Genomic DNA, 25,157 nt, shown 5'->3' with positions numbered 1-25,157 from the left:
TTATACTTCCCGTTCGGGGGGGGGGGGCACACGGATTTACACACTGGGGATTTTCCCAGCAAAGTCCATACGTACCGGCAACTACAATCTTTTGCGGACTGTTGTCCAGAAAGGAACGTTTTGCTGCCATCGCAAGTCCTTCAAGGGTAGTAGTATTTAAAGGGGGGACATTGGCCAGCGGAGGAGAATCCACCAGATGTTTCCGTGTTGTAGATGGTCGCGGCGCCGGCCAGTATGTCGATGGGGGCCGTCATGGTAGTTACTTAGTATGGTCGGTGCGACAAGTTCGAACGGGGGGAGGGACGGATGTCATCTCTACAAACTCACCGCAGTGGAATGAGTAGTCAGTCATTCATCTTCCCTTTCACGTTCGCTCGTATTCGTCCACGAACACGTTACATCTGCTGCGTGCGGACGGGTAAAAGAGAGCAAGGTGAGATACTTGACAGGACCTCAATACCTCGTAAGGAGGAATTTCTAGGTAGGAGCTTCATGGACATGAACGTCGGTAAAAAGGAAAGCCAACCTCGGTATGGGTCTCCCGCACCGAGAGAACTTCGCATTGAGATGCTTTCTGTGCTCTCGCCACATAGCTATAGAGCAAGGGATACAAGGTACAAAAGAACGTAGCCAGGGAATGTCAGACACGCACGGGTTCGCAGGCGTAAGTGAGGTAAACCCCACCTACTTACTATACTTCACAGAGCAAATCGTACGCTCCCCCTCCTCAGGTTATAGGAAATTTGATAATTGTTATAAACTTTCCTTATTTGTGAAGAGAGTAAAAATGAAACATAAAGGCGTCACTGGCATTAAAGAACCGGCTGCTTCTAAAGGCTCTTAGAAGCGATATACTCTCCTAGCTATCTATCCTAAGGTCTGAATAGTAAATACGTAGATCGATACCTGTGAAGTTCATCATGGATTCCTTCGGAAAGGGATGTATCTTTGTCAAAAGTCTCGTTACCATCCTTCTTTCAGGCGTTCTAGCCGATGCCTCTTGTTGTCTTCAATTATATCACCGATCTCACTTATACAGGAGCACTTACTAACATCCTTCTAACCAGCCAACTATATATCTCGATAAAGGGCCCTAGGAACGGTATAATTAGAGCCGGCTGCTCCGTCAAACATACTGACTTATCCTCAGGGGTGTATCTAAATATACCAAAAGGCATGGCGAGCCTCCTTGTATCTTGCCAACCTGGCTAGACATCATCTATGGTTGCATTCTAAAGTCAGGTAGCCTCAAAGTCGTTCATAAGAGAACAACAGCCCACCTTGCTATACTCGTGAAGTAGTGTATACCTCGTCACCACCGATGCTTCTTACGCATGGCCTTATGAAGTCTCACTAATCTCCCGAACTTTCGATTGTTGAACAGTTTTTGTTAATGCTACAGTGAAAGCCATCGCCTATACTACATACATGCTAGAGACTGGACGCTGCGACTAACAGCACCCAAGGTGAAAGCAATCCAATGAATGCCTTCTTTGAAACCCCATTTTGACTCCCGTCAACACCGTGGTGCCGTAGTTGACAAAACAATGAAAAAGAAAAACCCTGTCTCGCAACAGCCCAATGTCTTTTTTGGTTGTCAGAAAATCATTTCCCTTGAACCCGCCCGAAAACGCCGTCTAGGTTGTTGCCCATTTTGTTACGAGGTTGCATCCCTCGTCATTCCCCCCATGCTCTTAATATGTTTCGGGGGGTCATTGACCTTTTTTGTGTTTTTTTCGTCGCCATGCGCGGCTGTTGGCATTTAATCTCTTACGTCCGATGAGACCGAAGCCGTTTTTATATCCGAGTTCGGTGGCACAGCAGCGCCAGGCACCGAATGATCGTCCGCGTCAGCAGTAAGCCGCCCGCCCCGACCATAAAATCCCCGAGTTCGCATCCTTCTCCGGGACTTGCGGACTTTTGGGGCCTTTGGTAAGAGGATGCTAGACTTATAAAATGGCGGGGGTCTGCCCGCCCACCAGCACCTTACCACGTCTCGGCAATGTACTGGCCGGCCTCCTTCTTGAGCTCCCAGTACTTCTTGGCCTCCTCACGCTCGAGGTTGCCCTTTTGCATGGCCACGTCGACGAGAGCCTCTTCAACGCCCTCGCCCATGCCCTTGGTGCTTCCGCACACGAAGACGCGGCCGTCAACAGCGTTCGCAATGTACCATACCAGGTCGGCCTGGTTGCGCACTTCCTCTTGGACGTAACGACTCTCGCCGCGACGGCTCTGAACAACACGCTTGACCTCGTCCTCGTGAACACCCCACTCGCCACTGTAGATCTCGTCGACGAGCGAGTCGCGAATGCCCTGGAGAACCCAGACCTTGTTTGCACAGTTGGCCGTCTTCAAGCGACGCTGGACGAAGCCTCTGAACGGAGCGATGCCAACGCCAGCACCAATGAGGAGCATGGGGCCGTCGGAGACGAATTGCTTGGCGAGAGGGTTGGCCATGAGGCCCTTGAACATGGGGATGTGGATCTCTGGGGTTTCTCCGTTGCGCTTCGCCTCCAACCACTTCTGGGCCTGGCGCTCGAAGAAACCGGAGCCGATACCGGTACGGAGACCGCGACGCCAATCAGCAGTCTCATGAACCGTGACGGCAATCTCGATCAGCCGGTGCACCTTGCCATCGCGCGTCTTGTAGGCGTCGTGCGGGTCGTTGGACAGAGAGTAGAAGCGTGGCATCAACGTCTGCAAGGAAGACAGCAGGAGGTCCATGGGCGGGTGGGAGCTGGGGAACGCGTGCAAGAGCTGGGAGAGGGAAACGTGTGGTCCGGTGCGGAAGTCGCAGAATACGCCCTGGCCTTCGGCGGCACAAAGGTACGTCAATAACTTCTTCTCATTAGGGTCCTCGGCGTACTCGGCAAGAATGCGTAGAAGCTGCTTGGTCGGGGGGTAGGACTGGATATCGGAGCACCAGGTAAGCAAGTCCCGGCGCGTGGTGACCATCTCGCGGGCCTGGTCGTCGCCCCACACGGTAGGCCAGCGGCCCTTGGTGGTCTTCATCAGGACCGGCTTGTCCCGAAGGAACCGAGGCACCATGAGGGCGTCGAAAACATCGTCGACACAATCCTTATCGTTGGGTGCCATAACACCAATGGCACCGCCGACCCTGAAGTCCATGTCCTCCTCGCCAGGGTAACTTGTGATATCGAGGTCGAAGTGGTAGGTGCGCTTCTCGGCGCCGGGCTTAGTCAACTCACGGGTCGAGTCGATACGTGCGGCGTAGACGTGGTAAGGCGGGTGAGGCTGGACGTATCTCGGAGGCTCTCGGGCGGTATCGATGTTGTCGATTGTGAAGTCCTTGAGCTGGTTCTGGACGGTGGCGAGTGCGTCTGCCGTCTTGTCCTCGCGCGCATCAGCACCCAGAGAGATTGCCGAGTCTGTCGGAGACGAGGCGACGGCAGGGGTCGCAGTGGAACGAGGTACGGGCTCGAAGAAGACGGTTTGCTCGGGCAGGTCGGCGATGTTGGTCAACTTTGTGGGAATGTCGCCAATCTTAAGGGCGAGTGACTTGTACGCGTGGTTATCGGGGAAGGGGATGCTCTCGTACTCGAGGCCCTCCTTCTTGGCGCCCAACTTCATGCAGCAGCCGCCACCGCAGCATCTCTGGATCAATTGAGCTGTCGATTCGCCCGTGATACGCTGGATGTCGGCAGGGCTCTGGGCAATGAGGCGGGTAGAAGCGCGCCGCCTCCTAGGGGCTTGGATTTCCTCATCTTGATCCTCTGACTCTTCCGAGTAGGTGAGGGAAGGTGCGACAGAAGAAACGCTGGGCTCCTCGGGAATGCAGTTGCTGGTAGCCCCGATGAGTTGGGAAGCCATGGCCGTGGTCGCCATCGTGCTGTGCATGACGATGTTTCTGCGTATGTCGTCGAGGATGTTGTTTAGGTGGCGGAAATACGGGTACCGATGACCTATACGACTTTGGTGGGTGACCGTGGGCCAAAAGACTTTGGCGTAGAGGACGGCGTAAAGTATACGTGAGTGAAAGGACGGAGGGGCGGATAGTCAGTAGGTCCTCAGCATGCTGTGGTGAGAGCGGGACAGAAGGGGTCTTGTAGGAGTTGGTGAGTGGCTGTGGGTTGTCAGATGGATGAAACCAGGTTGTGGAATTCTTGATCAGATAAGTTTGATCAGATAAGCCGAGGTGTGTGTGGTGTAAGGTAGGGAAAAGAGAAAAGGAGCGAGAAAGTATCGGGCGGAAGGACGAGGAATGTTAAGTTTTTGGGACGTGGAGAGGTCGATGAGGTAAACCGTAAAAATGGTGGGAAAACCTGGTCCAGGCCCCGGGAAAAGAAAAGGCGTACGAAGTAGTAGGGGCGTAGGTATCCGTACTTGGTAAGGAATAGGTGAGGTTTGTCGATCTCTAGACCGAGGGAGTACGGATACTGGAGCAAGGAATGTACTCTTTTTTTCTGCACGTTTTTAAATTTCGACTGGAACCGGCCGGAAAAGACAGGCACAAGGGCTCGATGATATCCAGGCTGGCCAGTAGTGAAAGAGTACTCCGTATACTGCGTACTAAAGTGCGTAACAAATGCAAGGTAAAAAGCGACCAGGTGCAATCGAGTAACAGTGAGGAAAACGAAGAAGAGTGCAAAGTCTCCGTTTTTGGGTTGCGACAGGGGACCCTGGAATGCCCCTGTTGGGCCTAGCCGCCACAGCGGTGGCACCGTGGTAGTGGCCGCAGCCGGACAGTGAGCGGGGCTTTCTGTTCACACTGTCCACGTGCCGGAGATGTTGGCACTGTCCACGGTACCCAAGGTACGTCTTCTTTTCGGGCTTGGCTTGGCCCCCAGGCGGCGGCCACGACGGGCTGCGCATCATGATTTGATTGCTGATTGATGACCTGAGCATGCAGAGAGCATTTGTTCATCTTGGGTGATGATGAATGGCCACTGGATAATAATGTGCGACACTGACAGCTGCTGATGACTGTAACACCAGCACCGCCGTTGACTAAGATTCAGCCTTGATCCGGGCACATTTTGGTTGGCACGGTTGGGTAAACAGAATATTACATACAATTTACGGGTACTGTTGCAATGGACTGTCACGACATGCCGTTACCGAGCAAAAGAAAGAAATATGTGAGAATGCGTCACGTCAATTCCAGCACATCCGAGCTCGCACTCGCGCTCGGGTGCTTTCCACATTTCCATTTGCTTTTCAGGCTGCTTTCGCCCAAGATGCCCTGCCTTATCAATCAGATTACGAAGTAGTAGCATCAGAAATGCAAGCACTTGCAGAAAAACCGAAGGAAGTCACGGTTCACGGGCACCAAACACGAGACCGCGCGCTGGGTCCTTTCTTGTGTTCCTAACAACCCTCCACTTTTGCTCTTGGCCGATGTCGCCCGCCCCGATGACGAGGAGACTTGTGTATAGAGATAGGTACCTTCTGGCATCTGCATTGTCACCATCCCGTTCATCCAATTTCCTCGGGGCTTTCTTTTCCAAATCGACATCTCGGGCTCAGCCTCTCCTGCAGCGATTGAACCTCGGGACGCGTCGACATCAACGTCAATGCCATGCCCGGCAAGGTAGGTAAGGTAGGTAATTGATTGTCACAGCCCGAAGTGCAGCGGAAGGCATTGCATCTCCTATCTTTTCTCCTTCCACGTTCCGATCCGCTAACGTGGAAGGTACGAATTTAGTCACTCGCTCCTTCTTGCCTTGCTTCCACACCACTCTAGGTAGGTAGGTACTACTACTACCCTAGGTACTCTACACGGTTCACCCCACTCCACCCGCCCCTACCCGATTCATCCTCTTTTCCCGGCTTTTCTTGCCCGGCTTTTCTCAGTCTTCTTCCGCCTGGCTTTTTCTGTGTCTTGTCACTTCCCGTCGCTCTTGGCAGAGGTGATGGGAACCGAGCCGGTTGCCGGAAACCAAAGGTAAAATGAGGTAAGCTGATCCGCTCACCCACTCTTGTTGGGCTTTCTAACCACATCATACATGTGCCACAGTAGAATATCCGTACCAAGTACACTACCGTGCGCAGCAGACTGCTCGCTTGCGCTTCGATCCTCACAGTGCCAGGGTCGCCGCCCATTTCTGCTGCACTGCGGTGGACTCTTGTCCCGCACAACTGGAAAACCTGACGATTCACCGTTCCCCGTACTTGCACATCCAACGACATCGTACATTGCTGCATCGCATATCGCCGCCACAGAACAAGAGTGTGGGGTTTCCTCGCCCGCTTGCGCACTCCAAGATCCATCTTGCTGGTCCATTATGCTGGGCCCAACTTGCTCCGGACTCGCTGGCCATTGAAAGAGCCCTCATTTCACCATACCCCCTCACGATTGCGCTCTCCCGTGATGCTATCCAGCTACCATCGTGCAGCACCGGCTACGCACGATGAGGTGGCCGCACCCCTCACTTTCACTCTGTCGCTGAGATAACCGTACAGAGTCCCGATACTGTCCCTCCACCTTCGGAGATGGACAACACGGCAGTCTTCTGCACCTCCCGCGGCACCACTTCAACACGCTCCGCGGCACCAATGCAGCAGCACCACCAACTTCTCCCGGTCTTGATCTTCAGCTCCGCCGTCCTGTCAAAGAAGCTCCGTCTACAGTGTGCAGACCTGGAAGCCCCTATTACGCTATTGCAACGTCGGAAGCACCTATCTCTGCGACTCGGGGTCCTGCCACGACCCCAGACTTGCCCTCCAGGCCCTACGTACCACACCACGCACTCCTAAACAGTGCGTTCCAGCACGTTGGGAATCAGCCACCCCCGAGTCGTCAGAGAGGCATTATTGCTTGGGCATGCCTTCTACTAAGCGGTAGGGTTCGTCCCTCCACAAAAATGGTCACCCCCAGAGCCCCAGACATTCTTGGGCGAGCTCAGCCCCCCGTCACGAATTGGACCCAACGTCTTAACGAAGCAATTTCTCTGCGCACCACGGTCATTCGATGGAAACAGCACCATGGCCAGGCCCAAAATAACGACTTGCAATACGATTCACCGCTCACCGAAAACCAAAAGGAAAACACGCCAAGCACGAGCAAGACTCGGTCAAAGGCCCTGTCGAGTCAGCCCACAATGCCGAGCCATGAGCCGTTGGGTCGCCACTCCTTTGCGCCGGCTCCCTTCTAAGTTTTTTCCAAAATCGCACACTGTATACCGATTCCCTACCCTACACAGCAGAGTCTCCCCCCATGCTGGCCGTCACCATCTGATTGTTGCGCATCAACTGTCAAATCCCAAGAACCACCAGCATCAGCTCCGCGTGCAGACCTCCATGCTGCATAACTGACGAAAGGTGTCCCGCGGAATGCAACGCTGGTCACCCGCTCATCTCCTAGGTGGGATTGGGCAAAATTCGCCGGATTCCGTAAACACGCGCCCCGGCTGCCGTTGCCGAACCGAGGAATTCCGGCCGTCTCCCCATCTCTAGACTCGGGCAACGACGGTCGGCTCTCAACAAGACCGCTCACGTGAGCGTATCAGATTTCTGATCTTCTGATGCTCTCGGCCCATCTCAACATGCTCTTAGACTTTGCATTTGGGTTCGCAATGCTGTCTGCTGCATAAGATAACGTGACAAAACTTCCTCTGGGCTTGCCTTTCACGCTTCGACCGCCCATCTCCGAGGTGGTTGCACAAGACAAAACGTCACAAGCAAAGAAGATCGGCCGCGTTGAGCCAGACGACCAAACGAAATGAGGGATGCTTCATCTCGTGTTGCCCAATGGACCAACCATTTCCGCACCTTGCTTTTCCTGACGGAATGCCACACGCATTGAACCATCCGATCCCTGTCCGTAACCTTTTCATCCAATCATGACGTCCAGCCAATTCAGCTGGGGCTGTTTGGCTTTTCCACCGGAACAAAGCAAGACACACTCCAATCTTATCGCACATTATCAATCTCATCAAATCAATCGCATCTAATCTGATTGTATTCAATCTCCGAGACCGGCTGCTGTCAACCCCCCGGTCGACACCACGCTAGTAAATCCTCCCAACGCAAACGAGCAAGCACACTTGAAATCTCAAATCAAAGACCTACGCGATGTCGCGAAGCAGGGCCCGCTCGCGTCTCCCTGCGCGTCTAGTGATGTCTCATCTTCATTTCGAGCTTGTCGCGAGCGTTCTCCTGAGGCTCCGGCCTGAGCTCCCGTTGCTAGTGTAACCCTCGACTTACTCCACTAACGCCAATACCCAGCGACATGGCATGGGTTCGATCTGATAACTTTATTCGCTTCTCCTACTAATTACAGCGGCCGACTGATCAACGCCTTCGCAGTTTCGGTCTTTCAATCGCTCGCCTCTTCGGTGACCGACCTCCCTCCTCCCCTTGGCTGTTTCAACCGTTCCCAACCAATTCTCACCCTTTGGGGTTTGTTTGCGCGGATCAGCCGGATAACTTCCCCGTCGACATGCCCTGTCATGTTTGGGTTGGAGTTTACATCCATCCGGATGTCGAACCTGGCTCCCGGAACGAAACTGAAATCCTGTTTTTTCCGTTTCTCTCTCTGATTTGCTAGCCTGTCGACCAGCAGTCTGCTCAACAATAAGGCGTGCTTCGCCAGTGTTGCTCTGCGACCGGCAGTAAATGCAACATGGGCAACAAGAGCAGCAATACCGCTGCATTTTTGTTCCGAAAATACGTACGAAGTGGTCGCTCCCAGTTGGCGAACTCAGACCCCAACAATCTGCTACCCTTCTTGGTATTCTGATCCTGGCATCGTGGGGCGCTCTGGAAAGATTCTTTCAAACCAGCCTCCTTGTCCGCCCCAGCATGCTCGTGTTCGCACGTGAGCTCTTCGCCCGCTCGGCACCCACATCAGCATGTTCGTCGATCTCTCTTCACAGTGCGACCAAGCGTACATCTCCACACTGACGGGCACTGCGCCAGTCCTTATGCGTTCCTGCGTCTCCGGGGGACTTGTACCCCTGGATGCCGGTCCATCGAAACTCTCACCTAGCTCAAGCCCGGCCCCGGGCCTTATTACGACTGCTGCGTGGTCATCTCGGCTGGACTGCCGGCTACCGTCTGACCAGGCATGTGCCTCTACTCCGTACATGGTAGACTAGGGAGCCACGAAACGTACCGGCAATTTGGTTGAGGCAGGCTCGTCGTCGAGCACCCTGGCCTCCTTCTTATTACGCCTGTCTTCCCCCGAGGCTTCCAGAAGGTATGGAAGCGAGATGATGGTGAACATGGCGATCTGGGCCTTTGACCTCGATCAGAGGTTGGGCTACGAGTCTCAATGACCGAGCCCGGGCCGACGATCGAAGAAACGGTCTCGGGGAGCTCGTGACTCAGGGGCTGTGGTCTGCTCCAGGAGAGTGATGATTCTTCAGCCACCATCTCAGGGGTTCGAGAGCCACCAACTCTCCTGATTATGTGCCGCAGCCGTCAGCCACAGACAGCTCTCGTGAGGCGTCTCTGAGTGGCGAGGAGAGCACCGTAAGACGGATTGCTTCGACGGGTCATTGGTGGTTCACTTTACTGAGGCTAGCTGTCACGCACCCCAAGGGCCTTTTTTATCGCTTACTGCAGCGCTTATCCGTCAACTGGAATCAGTGCAGCACGAAGACATTGAGCCCGAGAGCGAGCAATTCACTTTCAGCAAGCTATCGCAACCCGCCACTCAGACAAGTGGTTGTCCGCCGAGAAGCATTTCTACACACGTTCACGACTCAGTGGGCTTGAGGCAAGATATAGCTTGTGTTCTAAATTTATGCCCATGAGTCTCAGCACAAACTGGGACTGACATCCTTCAGAGTTCAGACTTTAGGGGTAACAACTCGGGCCCGTCTTTGCGCCGAGGTCATTCTCTCCACGTGTACATGACAAGAGTTAGGTCCGATAAACCGAAGCATCTCGGCTACATGAGAGAGCAGCATCGCGAAAGCCGAGTAATGGTCTGTGACCCCCGACGTAACGTTCACTGATGGTAGGCTTGTGCCCGACGGTACATGATGTACTAATTATTCGCTATACCTTATCCCTTTAGTAGCCTACCTGCCCCCGAAGGCTACGGACCTGATGAGCTCTTCTAAACCCTGAGCTTAGCGAGGCTGGAGGTGCCCTTTGGCGATTGCTCGAACGCTAAAGAGGAGCAGAACGCAGCACATTCAGTGAGAAGAGGCTACGTGGCACTCTTTTGTCGTCAAGTTTATCGCATCTACGCAGAGTCCAGATTCGATCTTCATGAAAAGAGCAAGAGGGGGGATGTTGCAGATTGATCCACATTCCACACATTATATGCTGGTGCAAACACCATCCAATTTGATGCCAAATGCAAAGGGCTGCCCTTGTAGTCAATCTTTGCGACTCTTGGAGGGGAAACGATGCCAATCATGCACATTCGATGGCTTTTTTTGTATGGCAGTGCGGTGTTCGGGGGTGGTTCCCCAGTCGCCTAGGGACGAAGAAAACGTAGCAACTGCCCTACCGAGACACTATTCCCAACCCCTAAATCGAGGTGCAGGCTTAAGCTTGAGGCGGACACGATGGATATGCAGGCAGACGGGATAACGTCTCGCTGTCAGATATCTAGAGCGATTGCTTTCTTGAATCCTGTCCCTAAGTGAACGCCGCCATCACGGGATAACTAAATTAAGAGAGAGGGTTGAATCTACGTCTAAAACCACCTTTTCCCTGCTAGCAGCCTTCAATGTTCTGATGGCCAGAGATGAAGCTCTATTGTCCCCGCCCCCCACCCTCCTTTTTCAATCCCCCTTAACTCCCCATTCTTCTTACACTTCCTTAAAGAGGGCTTCTTGTAAACAGCGGTACGATGCGCTATTGCAGTACGTCCTGGCTGGCCCACACTCTATCCGTCTGCATAGGGTAATTAACTATTTCTAGGCTCCAATTGAAGGGTCTCTTTCTTCTCAGCGGCGGAAAAGCTGACGGAGTTATTTTGTTAAATATATCGAGTACGGATTAGCTAGGGAGATGAACTATAGATCTAGGGTGATTCAGGGGCTCTATAGCCCGCCTTAGAGCTTTCTTCCGTTTTTTAAGAGCCTGTCAGTTTAGACACAGAGACAACGTAATATAAAGAAAAGCATCTCTAAAGTAGCGAAGTGGGTTCACTCACTTACATTGGTTTTCTTTTTACTTTCTCCACTTCTTCAGCTTTTACAGCCTACCTTGTGGACTATTAAACGTAAGATAACTATAGCTATAGAAGCCTGCTTGTACACTCCTCGCGCCCCCGACCTACTCTTCTCCTTTGATCGTAGAGGTTGACGACAATCAGAACATAATAGTAGATGCTTTTAAGTATTCTGTCAATGGCTTTCATAAATATACTTCGACTGAAAGCTCTAAAATAGGAGGAATTATCAGTCCTAAAGACAGATTTCATACTATATTTTGTCTACGTGAGAAACAAGAATGATAAAAGGTTACTAATAAGGTAAGGTATTCAACACAAATGGGGGAGGCTGACCTATAACTATTGAGACCTCCTCTAGCTTCTTCAACGTCACCCTCCTCCCCCACCCCTCCCAGGTATACCTAACGCTCTCAAAGCCTTGTGTTGTGAAAAAGCGTTTAAGATCATGGGAGAAAGAGATGATATTCGGAGCCGAGATAGGGCCCTTGCCCACTGCGTCTTAAGCTACAAGACTGGACACGTCCGACTCGGGAACATCGGCAGTGGACCGTCAGGGGGCATCTTATATAAAGAGACAATGATTGCGTACACGTCTCTTGACCACGCAGATCAAGCTGTTCGAGTTTCCCGAGCTGATTGAGCCGACCGAGCTTGCCGAGGGGCGAAGCAGTAGAAGAAGTCAAAGCAGCAGCACCGGAAGCAGCAGCACCGGAAGCAGCAGCGGGAGCAACGCGAGGCTCGCTGAGAGCGTTTCCTGCCGGGTGAAAGGCAACGATGGCCTGGTTCTCTCGAGCTCGGGGTCAATGAGAGGATAGTTCTCGGCTTGGACGGCATCATTCTGGCTCTGCTGGGCGGGCTCTGGAATAAAGGCAGCCCGATGGGTTTTGTAGTTTTGTTACTTTTTTTCTCACTTCTCAGCCTCGTTCGTCGCTGACCTTATCGTTGATGAATACGTCCGGCATAATTACGGGGCGTGAGTCGCCCCATACTACTTTATGCTCCTAGGAGGTTATTAATGAGAAATAACGAAAAGCATTGTTGCTAGAACAAGGTAGAGTCGACGGTAGACATTCTAAGTACTAGGGATGTAGTTCATCGTTATATCTCCAAGTTCTTGAGAAGAGAAACACATTCTCTCTCCATCTCTTATAATCGTGTCTTTGTTAGCCAGTCTCATACGCCCATTTGACCCTTTCAAAAGGCCAGTGATATTGCTCGAGGAAGTTATTCAGGCAACACTGAGCTGTCGGAGCTTGCCGAGACAGAGGTAGCTGGGGTGATGAAGTGATAATGTCTCCTCCCTCTTATAGCCGACAGAGACGGCAGTGTTGAACGTGGTGATAATTACAGTAGTTCACTTATAACTCACTCACTCCTTCACTCCTCCTCCTCCTCCTCCTCCTCCTCCTCCTCCTCCTCCTCCCCTCCTCCCGCCTCTCGCTACTCGTCTCCCGCCTCCTGCCTCCTGCCTTATCATTAGAGTTACCGTTTACGAATACGATAAGGGTTAACGAAGATTTCTAACGTTAGCAAAGTTATTTAGGGGTTTAATAAAGATATTCGATACTAGCAAAGATCGATACTATTTTGTTTAAGCATAGTCCCGGTGCTAGTCGTAATGCTAAAGGAAAGAAGCGTCGTCTCGGCAAGAAGAATAACTCTGCCCGCGATAACATGAACGGGGCGGGAGTTGAGAAATTCATACTTGGAGGTGAACGAGAGAGTTTGGGATTAATGGGAGTTTCAGGGGCGGATGGAGATGCTTGGGCATGACAGATTCACCGCGAGTCAACGAACATGTTTAAGGTCGCTGAATATGGGGAGCAATGGGGTACGGTCGACCATCATAGACTTCTGAAATTCATCAATGAGAAAGAAAGATAATTGCGGGACAAAGTTCCGAGAGACTTGTACCTGTGGTTCAAAACAAGCATCCAGGCCGTGAACGATGGACCGCCCAAGAACCAAGTAACGAGCAGATCACAAGAGAGACCCCAAAGACCCCCTTTCAGCTCCCTACCCTTCATCTCCCGCGCTCCTTCATTGACGTGAAGCCGTAAGCCGACTCAGATTCTTTAGAGGGAACAAGATCACTTCACCAAACCTTAGAGACTCTTCTTTTTGAAATGTAACGTCAACTCAGGACTTGAATCACCACCGTTCCTATACACGGTATCTTTACAATACGTACACTACCCCAAACACGCCAATAAATGACTTCGGTATCATGTGTAACAACAAAACGAAAGGCCCTAAACAAAACAAAGCTGCCAGCCCCCAAGCTACTGCTTGCCTCGCCGTTGGCCAACCCCCATCCCATGGTCCCGAGTGTATATATATGTTTAAACCTCCCGTATGTGAACCCAGCCCAACCTGACTCCTCCCCGGCCGCTCCATCCATCCCTCGGCCGAAAACACCTGTCAGAGTAATTCCAAACACGCTATGCCGCCCTAATAGCCAGACGCCTAAAGCCAGGTTCTAGCAATGCACGAAATGCGAGCCATTCGCTCGTGTGGGGGGAATCATAATAAGACAGTGAAAAAGGAAAAGAAAGAATGATGGTATAGACAAGACGGAAAAAAAGAAGAGAGACGAAATTAGTCTCGAAGTTCCACGCCGACCTCCTGGTGGACGAGCCTCAACACCCACGAGGCCTCCGAGGCGCTGGAACACTGGAAACACCACTTTTTGACCGAGCCGGCGGCGCCACCCGTCTTGGGCGCCACGCCAATCTCGCCTCTCTCATCGCGGATCTCCTCCCAGATACCGCAGATGATGCCTCGACTGCCCATAGGAGTGAAGCAGCCGCTGCCCAGCACGGCATCGAGAATGATGCGCGCCTTGTCTGATTTCTTGGGCATAGTTGTAACCGTGACGCGCTTTTCGAGGCCGTGGTTTGCGCGTAGGTCTTGGTGCCAGCCCGGCGGCGGGCGGCGAATCTGGATGATACAGTTGCCGTAGTCCTCCCACTTGTTGGAGCTGACAAGCAGGTGCAGGCGAATCTTGATATTGTCGGATGACAGAGGACTGCGGATGGAGTTAGAGTACATGCTAATCGATGGTGAGCGGGGGTAGCCATCGGAAGACGAGCCGGATCCGTAGAGGCTGTTGTTATTGGAGGAATGGCCCTGCTTGTCGATGGACGAGCGAGCAATGTTGAAAGCGTTGCCTTGCGTGAGTCTCTTGAGGAAGCTCGTGGCAGACAGACTCGACGAGGGGGTGCTTCCATCTTGCGATTGGGATGGAGCGCGGGTCGATGCGCGGTAGCTGTTCTTGCGTCCGAACCAGCTGCGACGACGACTGCTGTTGTCCTCGGTATCTTCCGAGGGTCTCTGGCCGAAGGACTGATAGCGTGCCTCGTTCTCGAGCTGAATAAACTTTTGGTTGTTGAGGCGGGCATGGTGAACGGCCATGTATAGATTGTAGCATTCCGTAGCCGATGGGCAGCGGAAACGGAAGTTGCCCCCACCAATATCCTTGTTCTTGCAATTGTCCTTGACGGCTGAGCGGATTTCAAGGTCGACAACGGTAGACTGGCGGAGGAGGACGAGGGGCGTAAGCTCGAGAGAAACAAGAGGGATGTCGGGCTCTCCTCCGGGGCTCATGACTAGAGAGTAGCCCTCAATGACACCGGCCGTCACCTGAATGGAGCAGGGCTCCAGGGAAATGTCCTTCCACTGGCCCTTCTTCTCGTTCCAGTACGAGATGGAAGCAATATATTTGGTGTAGCTCTCCGAGGCACTCATTTTGCGGCCATGAAGACCGGCTTGCGACGCCGAGTTGGACGGCGTCAGGCTGCACACCGACTCGGACACCATGGACTCTTGAACGAATGACTGCGAGATCATGGACTCTTGCTTGAAGGAGTCGACAAACTCCTCTCTCTCTCGCTCCCGTTCCTCGCGCGGCTGATGCTCGGGCTCTCTAATGCTGAAGCCAACCTCAGTCTCGGGGATGTCATCGTCAAAGTCATCTTCGGACTCGGATGACGTGTAGTCGGATTCTGTCTCTGTCTCGCTTTCTGAGAGGTCGGTCTCTGTGACGGACCGAGTCGTATCGGATGATTCTTCAGAAGGCAGATATTCGTGCTTCAGAGGTGAGGATCCCCGACGCTTCACACGGGAGCCGCCAAGGTCGACAGGTGGCGACAGCTTGGGGGGCTTAGGGCTCAAAGAGCGGTGAATGGGAGGAGGAGGAGCGCCGTCCGCGCGGTAGGGTGTCGTATTTGGCGCAGCTCTGTGTCTGTCCTCCTCATCGTACGAATCTTGTGTAGGGGTTCTGTCTGGAGAGGGGCTGCGGCGGATGGGAGTGGTCGGCATGCTTGAGCCGCGGTTGTGGTAGCGACTAGAAACCGATCGCTTGGGCGCGTATGGCTCTGGAGATGACAAGTCTCTCGATGATGATCCGTGCAACTTGCCGCCCACAGGGATATCGGTACGGTGCTGCGGCGAGTCGGGGAGGCTCTCTTCAGTGACAACCGGCAGCCGCTCCTTTGGTGGCATGGGCGACGTGCCAACAATGTCAAGCCAGTCTTCCACTTGGTCATTGTTGTCTGTGACGAGGCTCAGCAGCTCGTACCAGTGCCGTCCGTTGTGGGAGCCCGACACCATAAGAACGAGCTCGAATTTTGCGTCACCACGGCGGGCTGAGATCACAGTCATGGGCATGGGAGGGAAGAGAAGCCATGTACGGCGGCCGCTGCCAGTCTCACGGATGAGCAAGTCGCCCTTGTCGTTGTTCGCGCCAGGAAGGTCGCGGTGGATGAGTTCGACCTGGCACTCGAGGCGTTGTCCATTGGAATGTGCGAGGCTGAGGGAGAAAAGGTCCTTTGCGCTGACCTGCCGCTTGGGGTCGATTTTGACGGCTTCCATCGGTGCGAGTGTCCGCAGATTACGGATTCTGCTCGTGTCGGTGTTAATGGCGTCCTCGTCAGCCAGCCGCGCAGACTCTTCCCTGTGGCGACGCTTGGCCTTCTCTTGCAACATGTCGTAGTCGCCAACCAGCGCAAGTGTATCATACGAGCCGACAGCGGCATGAAGGCCCTGATTTACGGTTAGTGAAGCTCGTTTCAATGCAGTGGGAAATAGTACCTTGGTGAGCTTTGCAAGAGTCCGGATGCGAAGCAAGGGCCGTTTCAACAAATGCGCAACGTCGACTCTCTCTCCGTCTTCGTTAACGACGTCGCCTTCGGCGTTGCGCGGGAGTGCACCGATGAGGGAATCCTCGTCGTCGAGGCGATCGGCAGCAGGAGCCAGGTTGACGACGAGATCTTGGAATCCAAGGCGCCACGCGTCCAGGTAGCTATCGTATATGGGAGAGGCGGTGTGCAGCCAGGAAATGAGCCGATCGATATCCGTATGAGATGCCCTCTTATGGGCGGTCTTTAGTTTTTCCAGTGCAACTCCCATGTTGACGACAGATTTCGACATGCTGTTTGCCTTACGGCCAGGGGATTCGGGGCCGAAGAGATCGACGGCACTGGCTGAGCCCTCGTGAAGGACGGTGGAGAGGAGGACGGGGACAACGCCGTCGACCAGTGTCTTGAGCTCCCGCTGGTACAAGTTCTCGTCATCTGTGAACTCCTTCATGAGGTCCTTTGTTGTAACCGTGTCTGGACGAGCATTGGCTCTTCGTACGCTGGCAGCCTTTCTTACACTCGCCCTAGGTTTGATGCTCCGGAGGCTACCTGGCACCTGGCTTTCATCTGGCAAAGACAGAACTGACACGAGATCAGAGTGTTTAGTCAGCCTTCTTTTGAGACCCGATTTATTGCTCCGCCGCCGCGAAACGTTGCTTCTTGTAAGCCCAGTAGTCTGCGTGATGGTGGTTTCGGACAATACCGATGTCATGTCCGAATCATAGGTGCTATGAGTGTCGGCAGACCCGAGAATCGTGGACAACTCGTGTACGCCGTTCGTTGGCGGCTTCCGGCGGGGTGCCACCGAGGACTCATCATCGTACGTCCAATCGTCAGTAAATGTTCGGTCGGAGTAGGTCCGGCTAGATCCAGAAGAGCGGCGGCGCATGGTTCGCCTGGATTCGTCATCTTCTCCGGAACTATCATACTCCTGATCCAGCTCCAGCTTCCGCTCTTCTTCGCTAATATACTTGGAAGGCGGAGTCTGGTGGCCAGTGGACTCTCCCCTGAAGGCCTCCTTGAGGATCTCGCGGAACGGCTTCTTGACTGACTTCGCCGGGGACGGCGAGCTCCTCGTAGCTGCTCTCCGACGAAGGCCAGCGGCGCCAGCAGAAGTTGGTGTCTTTGGCTTTTCCTTGGGCTTTTCTTCGACATTCCTAGGTGCCACATTTTCGTCGTTCTCGGTTGACGCGCTCAGGTCAGTCGAAGATAGGGTTGACTCTGTCCAATCCGTTGATTGTGTAGTCTGAGTCATGTCAGTTGTTTGTGTTGTCTGGGTGGACTCGGTGAGCCCAGTGGATTCCGAAAGCTCAGTCTGAGTCGGAAGGGAAGGCTTTCGCTGACGGGGTTCGGCCGATGATCGTCTACGGGTATCTTGCGTCTTTGTCTTATCGACGGGCTTGCTCTCGGACGCTTTCCTCTTGGGGGCCTGCGCGGGCGACTCCTCCTTCTTCGCCGGCTCGTCGACGAAGGGATCGACCGTCCCGTTGAGCCATTTCTCAATACTGGGAGGCTGGTTGGCGACTGGCTGCCTTGGAGGCTCAACGGCGTCGTGCAGGATCTTCTTGCCGCCGGTGACCACCTTCTTGAGTACATCGGCAGCCTTGAAGCTGGGATTGCGCTGTGCCTTTTGCCTCGTCTTATTGAGAGGCAAATCTAGCTCACTGAAAGCAGAGAATCCCACGGGGATGTCTGCCAGGGGCTTCGCACCCGGGGCGCTGGTCAGCGAGCTTGGCGCAAGATCCGAGTTGTCCAGCCCTGTCTTGACTGCTGATTCCGAGGTGCTGACCCAGGATTTGTCGTCTGACGGTGGAGGCGCCTTCTTCTTGTGGCTCACTTTGCGAGCCTTTGACGGTTTCCGCGTTGGTGTTGCCGGCACACTAGACTCGGCATCTTCTGTGACCTCGATGGCGGTCTCGTCCTCTTCAACCACCACAATCTCGTCCGCCGACTCGTGCCTCGCGCTGCCCCCGCGACTACGCTCGCGGGATTTGGCGCCTGTGCTTTGTGGCCTCGGTGTCTTGACGCCAGACCCTTCCGATGCTGGTGTCTTTAATGGCCTGACGCGAATTCCGTCATCATCGAGCTTCTTCGTTCGTATCGGCGTAACTCTGATGCCGTCGTCGTCCATCGCCTTCTTTGGCAACGTAGCTTGTCTCTCTTGAAGCTCCTTGAGTCTTGCCTGTATCCTGCTGCCGTCGAGCGAGTCTGTTGATTTTGCAGCCCGGTGTTGCTTAACCGGTGGGGGATCTGGCATTTCCACCTTTGCTACCCAGTCCTGGATCTTTTTGGAGATGGGTGCTTGGATGGGTGTCTTTTGCACAAACCCTTTTGGCAAAGGGCTTGGGGTGGGACTTGGGCTGGCGTCTTTGGTTCTCGGCGATTTCGCTCTCGTGGGGCTCTTCTTTCTCTTCTGCGCCATCCAATGGTCGTCGCTAACGACTCGCTTCTTGGGTGCCAGCTTGGCGTCTCCGCCGGGGAGGTCCTCGACGGTCTCGTCCTTTTCGTCGGCCGGGCCGTCATTGTGTACTTCGATCTTTGGGGTCGACATTTTCGGTGCCGACATTCGCTTCTGGCGCAACTTGATGCGAACGCGGTCCTCTTCGGTGACGCTCTCCGTGTCACCCGGGAAGGCCAGCTCGGTAGGCTCGCTGGGGGGTGCCAGGGGATCAGCCGAGGCCATGGCTGCGGCATTCGTTTTTTGCCATTTGTTCACGCGCTCCCTGACGCCGCCGGGCTGTTGTACTTTTGCGACGGCAGCCTGCCGCATTTCGGCTCTCAGCTCGGCCTTGACAGCATCCAGACTCATTCTTCGCTTGCGTTCGGCGGCGACGCGCTGTGGAGAGGGGCGTCCTCTGAGGAAGTCGGCGAGCAGAGTCGGGGGTTCTGGTGGTTTCTTCATGGTTGCTGCGCGGGGGCGGGCAGGGGCGGCCTTGGGAGTCGTGGGCGGCGCATTGCTTTCTTTGGTGGCGGGAGTGGAGGGTTTCGTGGTTGCTGCAGCCGCCGCTGGCGCAGCGTCCGGCGATGCTTTCTCGTCGGGAGGTTTGGGAGACATTGTCTACACAGACAAAAGGTTCAGTCAGCAACAGTAAACAGACCAGTCTGCGGGTAAGCGGTGGACAGGTACGAGTTGGTGTCGTACAGGTGCGTCCCCCCTCCCTCTTTCCTTTGGGTGAGGTAACGAGCAACAAGGTTAGGAGGACTGACTTAGGTGAGATGCATGCTGCCGCTTAAGGTTGAATGATCTGCTGCGGTTCCTATGGGCGCATGTAGCAGAGTTGGAAAGTGAAGGTTGTTGTTGACAGCTGAGGGGTTGCAACCGGGAGCGCAAATGGAAGCCAGACGTCAGAGTGATGTGTGAGAGATAGAGGCGAGGGCGAGGCTGTATGTCGGTGAGACGGAGAAGAAGCCGACTTTGCAGGCCGTGTATGTAGACGTTGGTTGGACGATGATAGGTGAGTTGAGGTGAGGTGAGGTGAGGCACGCAAAAAAAAAAAAGGGAGCAGCTCGACAGACAATCCCGTTGTATGTGTGTGATGAAGTCTGTGACTTTGTGTATGTACGAACCAAGGTAGAGACGGTAGAGACAGCGCATATCAAAGCAGACAAGACTTTTCGACTTCTCGTCGAGGAACAGCTCGGGCAGGGCAGGATGGAGGAGCAGTTGGTCCAATCGAGGGCTTCGTTGAGCTGGCACTGCCGGAGTAACCAGTGGATGTTGACGCCGGAGCTTAGACATAAACAAACCGACACAGGTGGGGCTGTCCCTAGAGAGTACGTACCCTTTACAAGGTTTAGTGGGCTATTAGGTAGAGTTGGTGCCCTGTAGCACGGACATCCCGGCTAGTAGCCAATCAGAGGACGCACAGAGGAGTGCAAGGCAGCTGAGGGTTCCAGACCAAGTTCGACATCAGGGACATCCGGCGCAATCCGCAAGAAAAAACAAGACTTGGTGTCAATATACCAAGTATGTATACATGTATATATGCATCGGGACGTGGGTAGGTGAGGTAGCATCAATGCAAGGATTCTTGCTCGCCCTGTCTTCCTTGCTGCTGCTGTGCTGCATGTGCTTTCCAGGAAACTCATGAAAAGTAACAGACTCTATCCATCCACGCAGCAGGTTATTTACCAGGCTTACGCATACTCATATCGTCCGTCTGTCGCTCCCCCAAATCTCCCCGAGGCCGTGTTCCCCAAGACCATCTTCCCCAATACCGACAGCCAATCTCCCCTGGCGGATTTCAAGGTGGACTATCCGTCCTCATGGAATCCCGCCCCGTCCATCATTTCCCGCCTTGTCCAAGTGAGTAATCTCTCACCTCGAGAGGCCTCGCCTCATGGACTCTAATCCTCTCGCCTAGCCTCTCGCTTCTGCCAGCTAGATCGGATCTCGGATGTTGACACCAAGACCCCTTTCACAAATCACCCCTCAACACACTCTCAAGTGAGTCGTCGTATGAGGAAAAAAACCCCCACCATCATTCCCCTTGATCGACGAACCAGGGAAAAGAAGCGAATGACATTTGACTCCGTAATTGCTGCCAATGCTTGCCAACAAATGCAGCTCGTCGGGCATAGACACAGACAAAATACACGAAGCCAGCTCACTCTGACTCGAATTCGTTTCCGAATACGTCTTGTCTTACTCCCAAAATACAAATCTTATTCGAATTCATCACTGCCAGGCAACACGACGACAACGGGGACATCCTTGAAACTGTGGTTGATAGGTAAGTAAACTCCGTACGAAGCGCATGTTTATCATCCTCGCCCCATGTCGCCGTCGTTGTCACTGCCAAACTGTCAGTCGTAACAGGCGGCGGGGGAGGGGAAGAGCATTGACGCCGCCTCATCTTCTCGACAGGGGCCCCATGAATCCGGGACATGCAACCCGTTTGTTTACTCGCGATAACAACTTCTCATATAGCACAAAAATCAAGGCCCCGACTTATTTCCCCCACGGTCTTTCTACAATCTCATTCCGAATTTCCCATCCTTCTGCTCTCGTTATTATATCCGTAGTCTTACAGGTCCAAAACCAAGGCAGCCAAACCATCATGCCCTGTTTTCTTATCCAATAACCCAAAATCGCTACCAAACCACGCACACATACGCAGTGAATATGACAGCGCCCGCGGAATGTCTCGGGCGTATCGCATAGTGTAGCAGCGAGAAGCCATACGGGCCCCGAACATCACGCGGTCTCTCCCGCCCGCCGCGCAGTCGTCGCACGTGGTGTGGGACCGCCCTACTCGTCCTCCTCGCCCTTCCGAGTTCCCTCCCTCCCTGCAGAGACTCGAGACTCCGAAAGTGAGACCTTCCTCCTCCGCAAGACCTTCCGCAGGACCTTGTTTTATCCAGCTCGAGGCTATCGCGTGGGTCCCGCGATCGAGATCTAGCATCACACAACACAGAACGATTCCTCTACACCTTGGTTTCTTCCATTTTCATTACCCGCAAGCTACCATCAGGCGGAAGTAAACCTTGAATTTTCTGCGAGAAATTCGAGAAGCGTGCGAGCGGTGCTGCAATTAGGGTATCACCACCACCACCACCACCACCACTCTTTTCCCCTCTCGCCTTGACATTCGCCTTATCTGCAAGCAGACTCAGCTGCTCAAACTAGAGAGCCGTCAGTCACGCAACGTCCTGCATCTTTCTTGTCACCCGTCAAACTTCATTAACCGCGCAGTAGGCATGCACACCTCACACTAGAGACGAGAAGATGAAGGTTGCGAAAAAGTGTAGATCAGGGTTTTTTATTCCGCCCTTCATAGCGGTTGCTTCCAATTATGCACCTAAAAATCTGTGTGTGTGTGCCCCGAATTCCCATATGGCCCCCCTCCAAAGATGCCCGTGTGCCACATCCTTTGAAAAAATTGGAAGAAATGCTCCAAGACCCAAATTACCATCCAAATTGACGGGTATTGTGCAAAACTCCCATACACCCATGCATGCTGTTAGAAATAACCTCCTACCAGAGGGCGGCGTATACCGAAAGAGAGGAAGGAAAAGAAGATAGGAAAGTAAAAAGTGACGATAAACCTCCCAATGCAGATAGAATATGCTTTACCCCAGGAACGCCGTGAAATGCTTGATGCTTGTGAAAATCACCAGTCCCTCACTCCAAAGAGGGCAACAGGAACCGGACCTTCTTCTTCTGCTTCGCAGCCTGTACGTCTCCGCTCTTGTCCGGACACGCCGTCGCGTCTTCCTCCCTCTCGTCCTCCTCCATGTCGCTCACGGCGCCGACGCTGCTTTCCATCTCGCTCAGGAGCTCCTCCTCCGTCTCCTCCTCAATAGACCAAACGTCCGGGCTCGGCTCGCGCCAGACATGCTGCGGCCGGTGGTGCCGGTACGACGTCGTCCTCTGCCGGCCCCGCCCGCCGCCTGGTCGCACAGGTGCTCGGCCCCGGGTAGGCGGGAATGACGACGGCGAGAGAAGCACGTTGTTTTCCGACGGTGATTGCTTAGAAGGGCGGGACTTTGACTTGGCCATAGACTTGAGGCCGTCGATGGCGAAGTCGCGCAGGCTAAAGGGGATCATGAAGCCGTGTGGTGCGAAGCGGATGTAGTCTTCCTCCTCGTCGTCCGTGTCCGGTGTGGCGAGGTCCGAGAGGTCGGGTACAGGCGGCGACTTGCTACGGCCCTTTGACTTGTCCAGGCCGTCCAGGCTTGAGGGGCTCACGCTGCGGACGATCTCGCGCTCGCTGTCGTCTTCGATGCCGGCGTCAAAGTCCATCATGGTCATGTCGTCCTCGTCGTCATCCTCCAGATCGGGCGCGGGTGTGAGGAAGTAGGTCAAGGGGTCCTCGTCAATGTCGTCGAGAGATGGGTAGTCCTTGGGAATTGTAGGGGCGAGGCGCACCAGGGTTGGTGGCCATGAGTCTCGCCGTGAGGGTGTCTTTGGTGTTTGAGGCATCGCGCCGGTTGTTTGTCAAATTGGTATTGGTTGTGTATTGGTCTTGATAGTTGCGGAAACAGGCGTCTGAACAGTAAAATCACTGACAAGACGAGTCAAGTCCTCGCCGGTCTGCGCCGGCTCAAAAGTATACCAAACGAAGCGGCAAGTAGCTTGATCTTGTCTGTGGTTTCAGCAATGATATGATGCTGTAAAACGTGACAGACCGAGGTGAAGGAACACGAGCTGGAGGCGAGGCGGTGTACTCGTACTTATATGTTTCCATCGCAGCCTCAGCCAGGCAGAGGATGTGCAAGGCGGACGTTATCCGACACTGCCTTCACCTACCCACCCACACACGCAAGCACGCACGCACACCGACAAGGTTGCAGGCTGGCTGGTGATTCGGCTCAGTCACATTAACCCAGCCAAGAGCTGCCTTGTATGGCTGGAAGATGGTGGTCACCAGTGCCCATTGCCCAGTGCAGAGGTCTCAATATCGCGGGGCAGCCAGCCACCATCAACCCCCACGTGAAAGAGGCCTATGAGGAGCGTGACTCCTCACCCGCCATGAGTGTCTGGGAAAAAGCTGTGCAGTGTCTCCAAATGGCCGGGGTGCGGCCAGAAGCAGAGATACGCATCCGGAAATGGTGGTAAGCTGAGGCACCAGGCTGGGATTCGTATTGAAATCTATCACAATTCCTGGCAGACCGCAAGGAAATCCGGTCTTTTGGTTGCTTCGCGTTCCTCCGTGTGGGTGTGTCGACCGGCGCGCGACTACCGCGGCTTATATGAATAAGCTGAGACAGATTTGCAACCACCACACGTATTGGTTGGAGGCCGAGTCAGGCAGATGACTACCTTGCCCACCATAGCGCCAACCGAACGTGCCGATTCCCTCAGTGTGCAAAACCACCGTCGCTTAACCGGTGCGCATTTTCGAGGCCATGGACCTGCAAGCAAGGAATGTGCAAGACAGCTGTCGACTAGACTGGCCAAGGGACAAGTTTTTGATCGCCCTCCCACGCTTGCTAGAGCGGCTGGCGTACCTTGCATGACGCCTCCAAGTGGCGCATTTGAGTCAGCTCGACAGACCGGCCTCACACCGCACTGCAGATTGGACAAAAGGCAGCCAAATTCCGATGATTCCTCGGTGAAGTCGGGAGCCTTTGCTGCTCGCACCCTCGCTTCGGCCAGTCGCCCATCCGAATCCTGCACCACCCTCAGCCTCAGAAATGGAAGATCGCCACGGTGCATGAACCGCTGCGAGATGGGCATGCAGCACACTCGTCTTACGGCTATGAGGCCTCTGACCTCTCCAACCTTCCTGACTTCTCCGAGAAAACCCCCGAAACCTCGCGAAATACGAAGCAGCTCGAATGAGGCCCGTATTGAAGTGGAAATGTCGATAGTTTGTCCGAATAACCCTGGTTTCTTTCCAAGGTCCTGTCTTGACTTAAAACAAGTCAGCTGGTTGCCCGACTGTGTACACATTGCGTCATGACTTGGATTTGACAAGAGCGGACGAACATCTCCTAGAACCATAGCCGCTGCCATCCCATGAGGCCTGAATCACGTCTCGAAAAATGAAGTCGGGCAGCGGGCCGTGATAAGAACGTGACTGGTTTGTGGGTCGTCGTGCTGGTATCAGCCCGCCGCGCAAAGACGCTTGCTGGGAGAGGCCGGCTTTTTGGGAAAGCCTGGATGGATCGTCTGACACCAGGCTGCCCTAATTATCCTAAGATGGTGAGTAATCGACCCGCAAGGCAGTGAGACTGGACTATTGTCTGCGCCAGCTTACCTTACCTAGCTGCTATTCCCACGTAAGAACGCCATTCAGAGTCTCGGGACGTTGAGATGGAGGGAGGGCTGGTCGCGCTTCCAACGAGAATGCGGAGATAAGGCTTGGGGGCCGTGGGAGTGTGTGACAGCTTTCGAGCTACCTCGCAAAAGACTGGTGACTGGGAAGATGGACGTTTGCAAGGCATTCCATCAGATACTGGCGCCATCAATTAGC

At 53.9% G+C, this 25,157-nt stretch overlaps 6 protein-coding genes across 6 annotated transcripts; 3 read left to right on the top strand and 3 right to left on the bottom strand.

Moving 5' to 3' along the window:
* Positions 1 to 1,986: 1,986 nt before the first annotated feature.
* On the bottom strand, positions 1,987 to 3,858 carry CCOS01_08569 (FAD binding domain-containing protein; the record flags this gene model as incomplete). The annotated part of the gene is made up of 1 exon (XM_060456730.1): positions 1,987 to 3,858. The coding sequence occupies one exon, from the start codon at positions 3,856 to 3,858 to the stop codon at positions 1,987 to 1,989; it is 1,872 nt and encodes a 623-aa protein (XP_060313004.1).
* Positions 3,859 to 6,003: 2,145 nt separating this feature from the next.
* CCOS01_08568 (uncharacterized protein) lies at positions 6,004 to 6,375 on the top strand (the record flags this gene model as incomplete). Its single annotated transcript, XM_060456729.1, has 1 exon — positions 6,004 to 6,375. A coding segment is annotated over one exon (372 nt), but the record flags the coding sequence as incomplete, so codon positions are not given.
* Positions 6,376 to 6,824: 449 nt separating this feature from the next.
* Positions 6,825 to 7,115, top strand: CCOS01_08567 (uncharacterized protein; the record flags this gene model as incomplete). The annotated part of the gene is made up of 1 exon (XM_060456728.1): positions 6,825 to 7,115. The coding sequence occupies one exon, from the start codon at positions 6,825 to 6,827 to the stop codon at positions 7,113 to 7,115; it is 291 nt and encodes a 96-aa protein (XP_060313002.1).
* A 6,581-nt stretch (positions 7,116 to 13,696) lies between these two features.
* CCOS01_08566 (uncharacterized protein) lies at positions 13,697 to 19,975 on the bottom strand (the record flags this gene model as incomplete). The annotated part of the gene is made up of 2 exons (XM_060456727.1): positions 13,697 to 19,294; positions 19,787 to 19,975. The coding sequence occupies 2 exons, from the start codon at positions 19,973 to 19,975 to the stop codon at positions 13,697 to 13,699; spliced, it is 5,787 nt and encodes a 1,928-aa protein (XP_060313001.1).
* Positions 19,976 to 22,360: 2,385 nt separating this feature from the next.
* CCOS01_08565 (uncharacterized protein) lies at positions 22,361 to 23,161 on the bottom strand (the record flags this gene model as incomplete). The annotated part of the gene is made up of 1 exon (XM_060456726.1): positions 22,361 to 23,161. One exon carries the CDS (start codon positions 23,159 to 23,161, stop codon positions 22,361 to 22,363), a length of 801 nt encoding a protein of 266 aa, XP_060313000.1.
* Positions 23,162 to 23,993: 832 nt separating this feature from the next.
* CCOS01_08564 (uncharacterized protein) lies at positions 23,994 to 24,644 on the top strand (the record flags this gene model as incomplete). The annotated part of the gene is made up of 1 exon (XM_060456725.1): positions 23,994 to 24,644. One exon carries the CDS (start codon positions 23,994 to 23,996, stop codon positions 24,642 to 24,644), a length of 651 nt encoding a protein of 216 aa, XP_060312999.1.
* Positions 24,645 to 25,157: the final 513 nt, after the last annotated feature.

Source organism: Colletotrichum costaricense, assembly GCF_030867565.1.
Source record: "Colletotrichum costaricense strain IMI 309622 chromosome Unknown Scaffold_8.1, whole genome shotgun sequence".
Classification (NCBI taxonomy): domain Eukaryota; kingdom Fungi; phylum Ascomycota; class Sordariomycetes; order Glomerellales; family Glomerellaceae; genus Colletotrichum; species Colletotrichum costaricense.
Note: the sequence above shows the minus strand (reverse complement) of the source record. Positions and strands in the feature narration are given on the sequence as shown.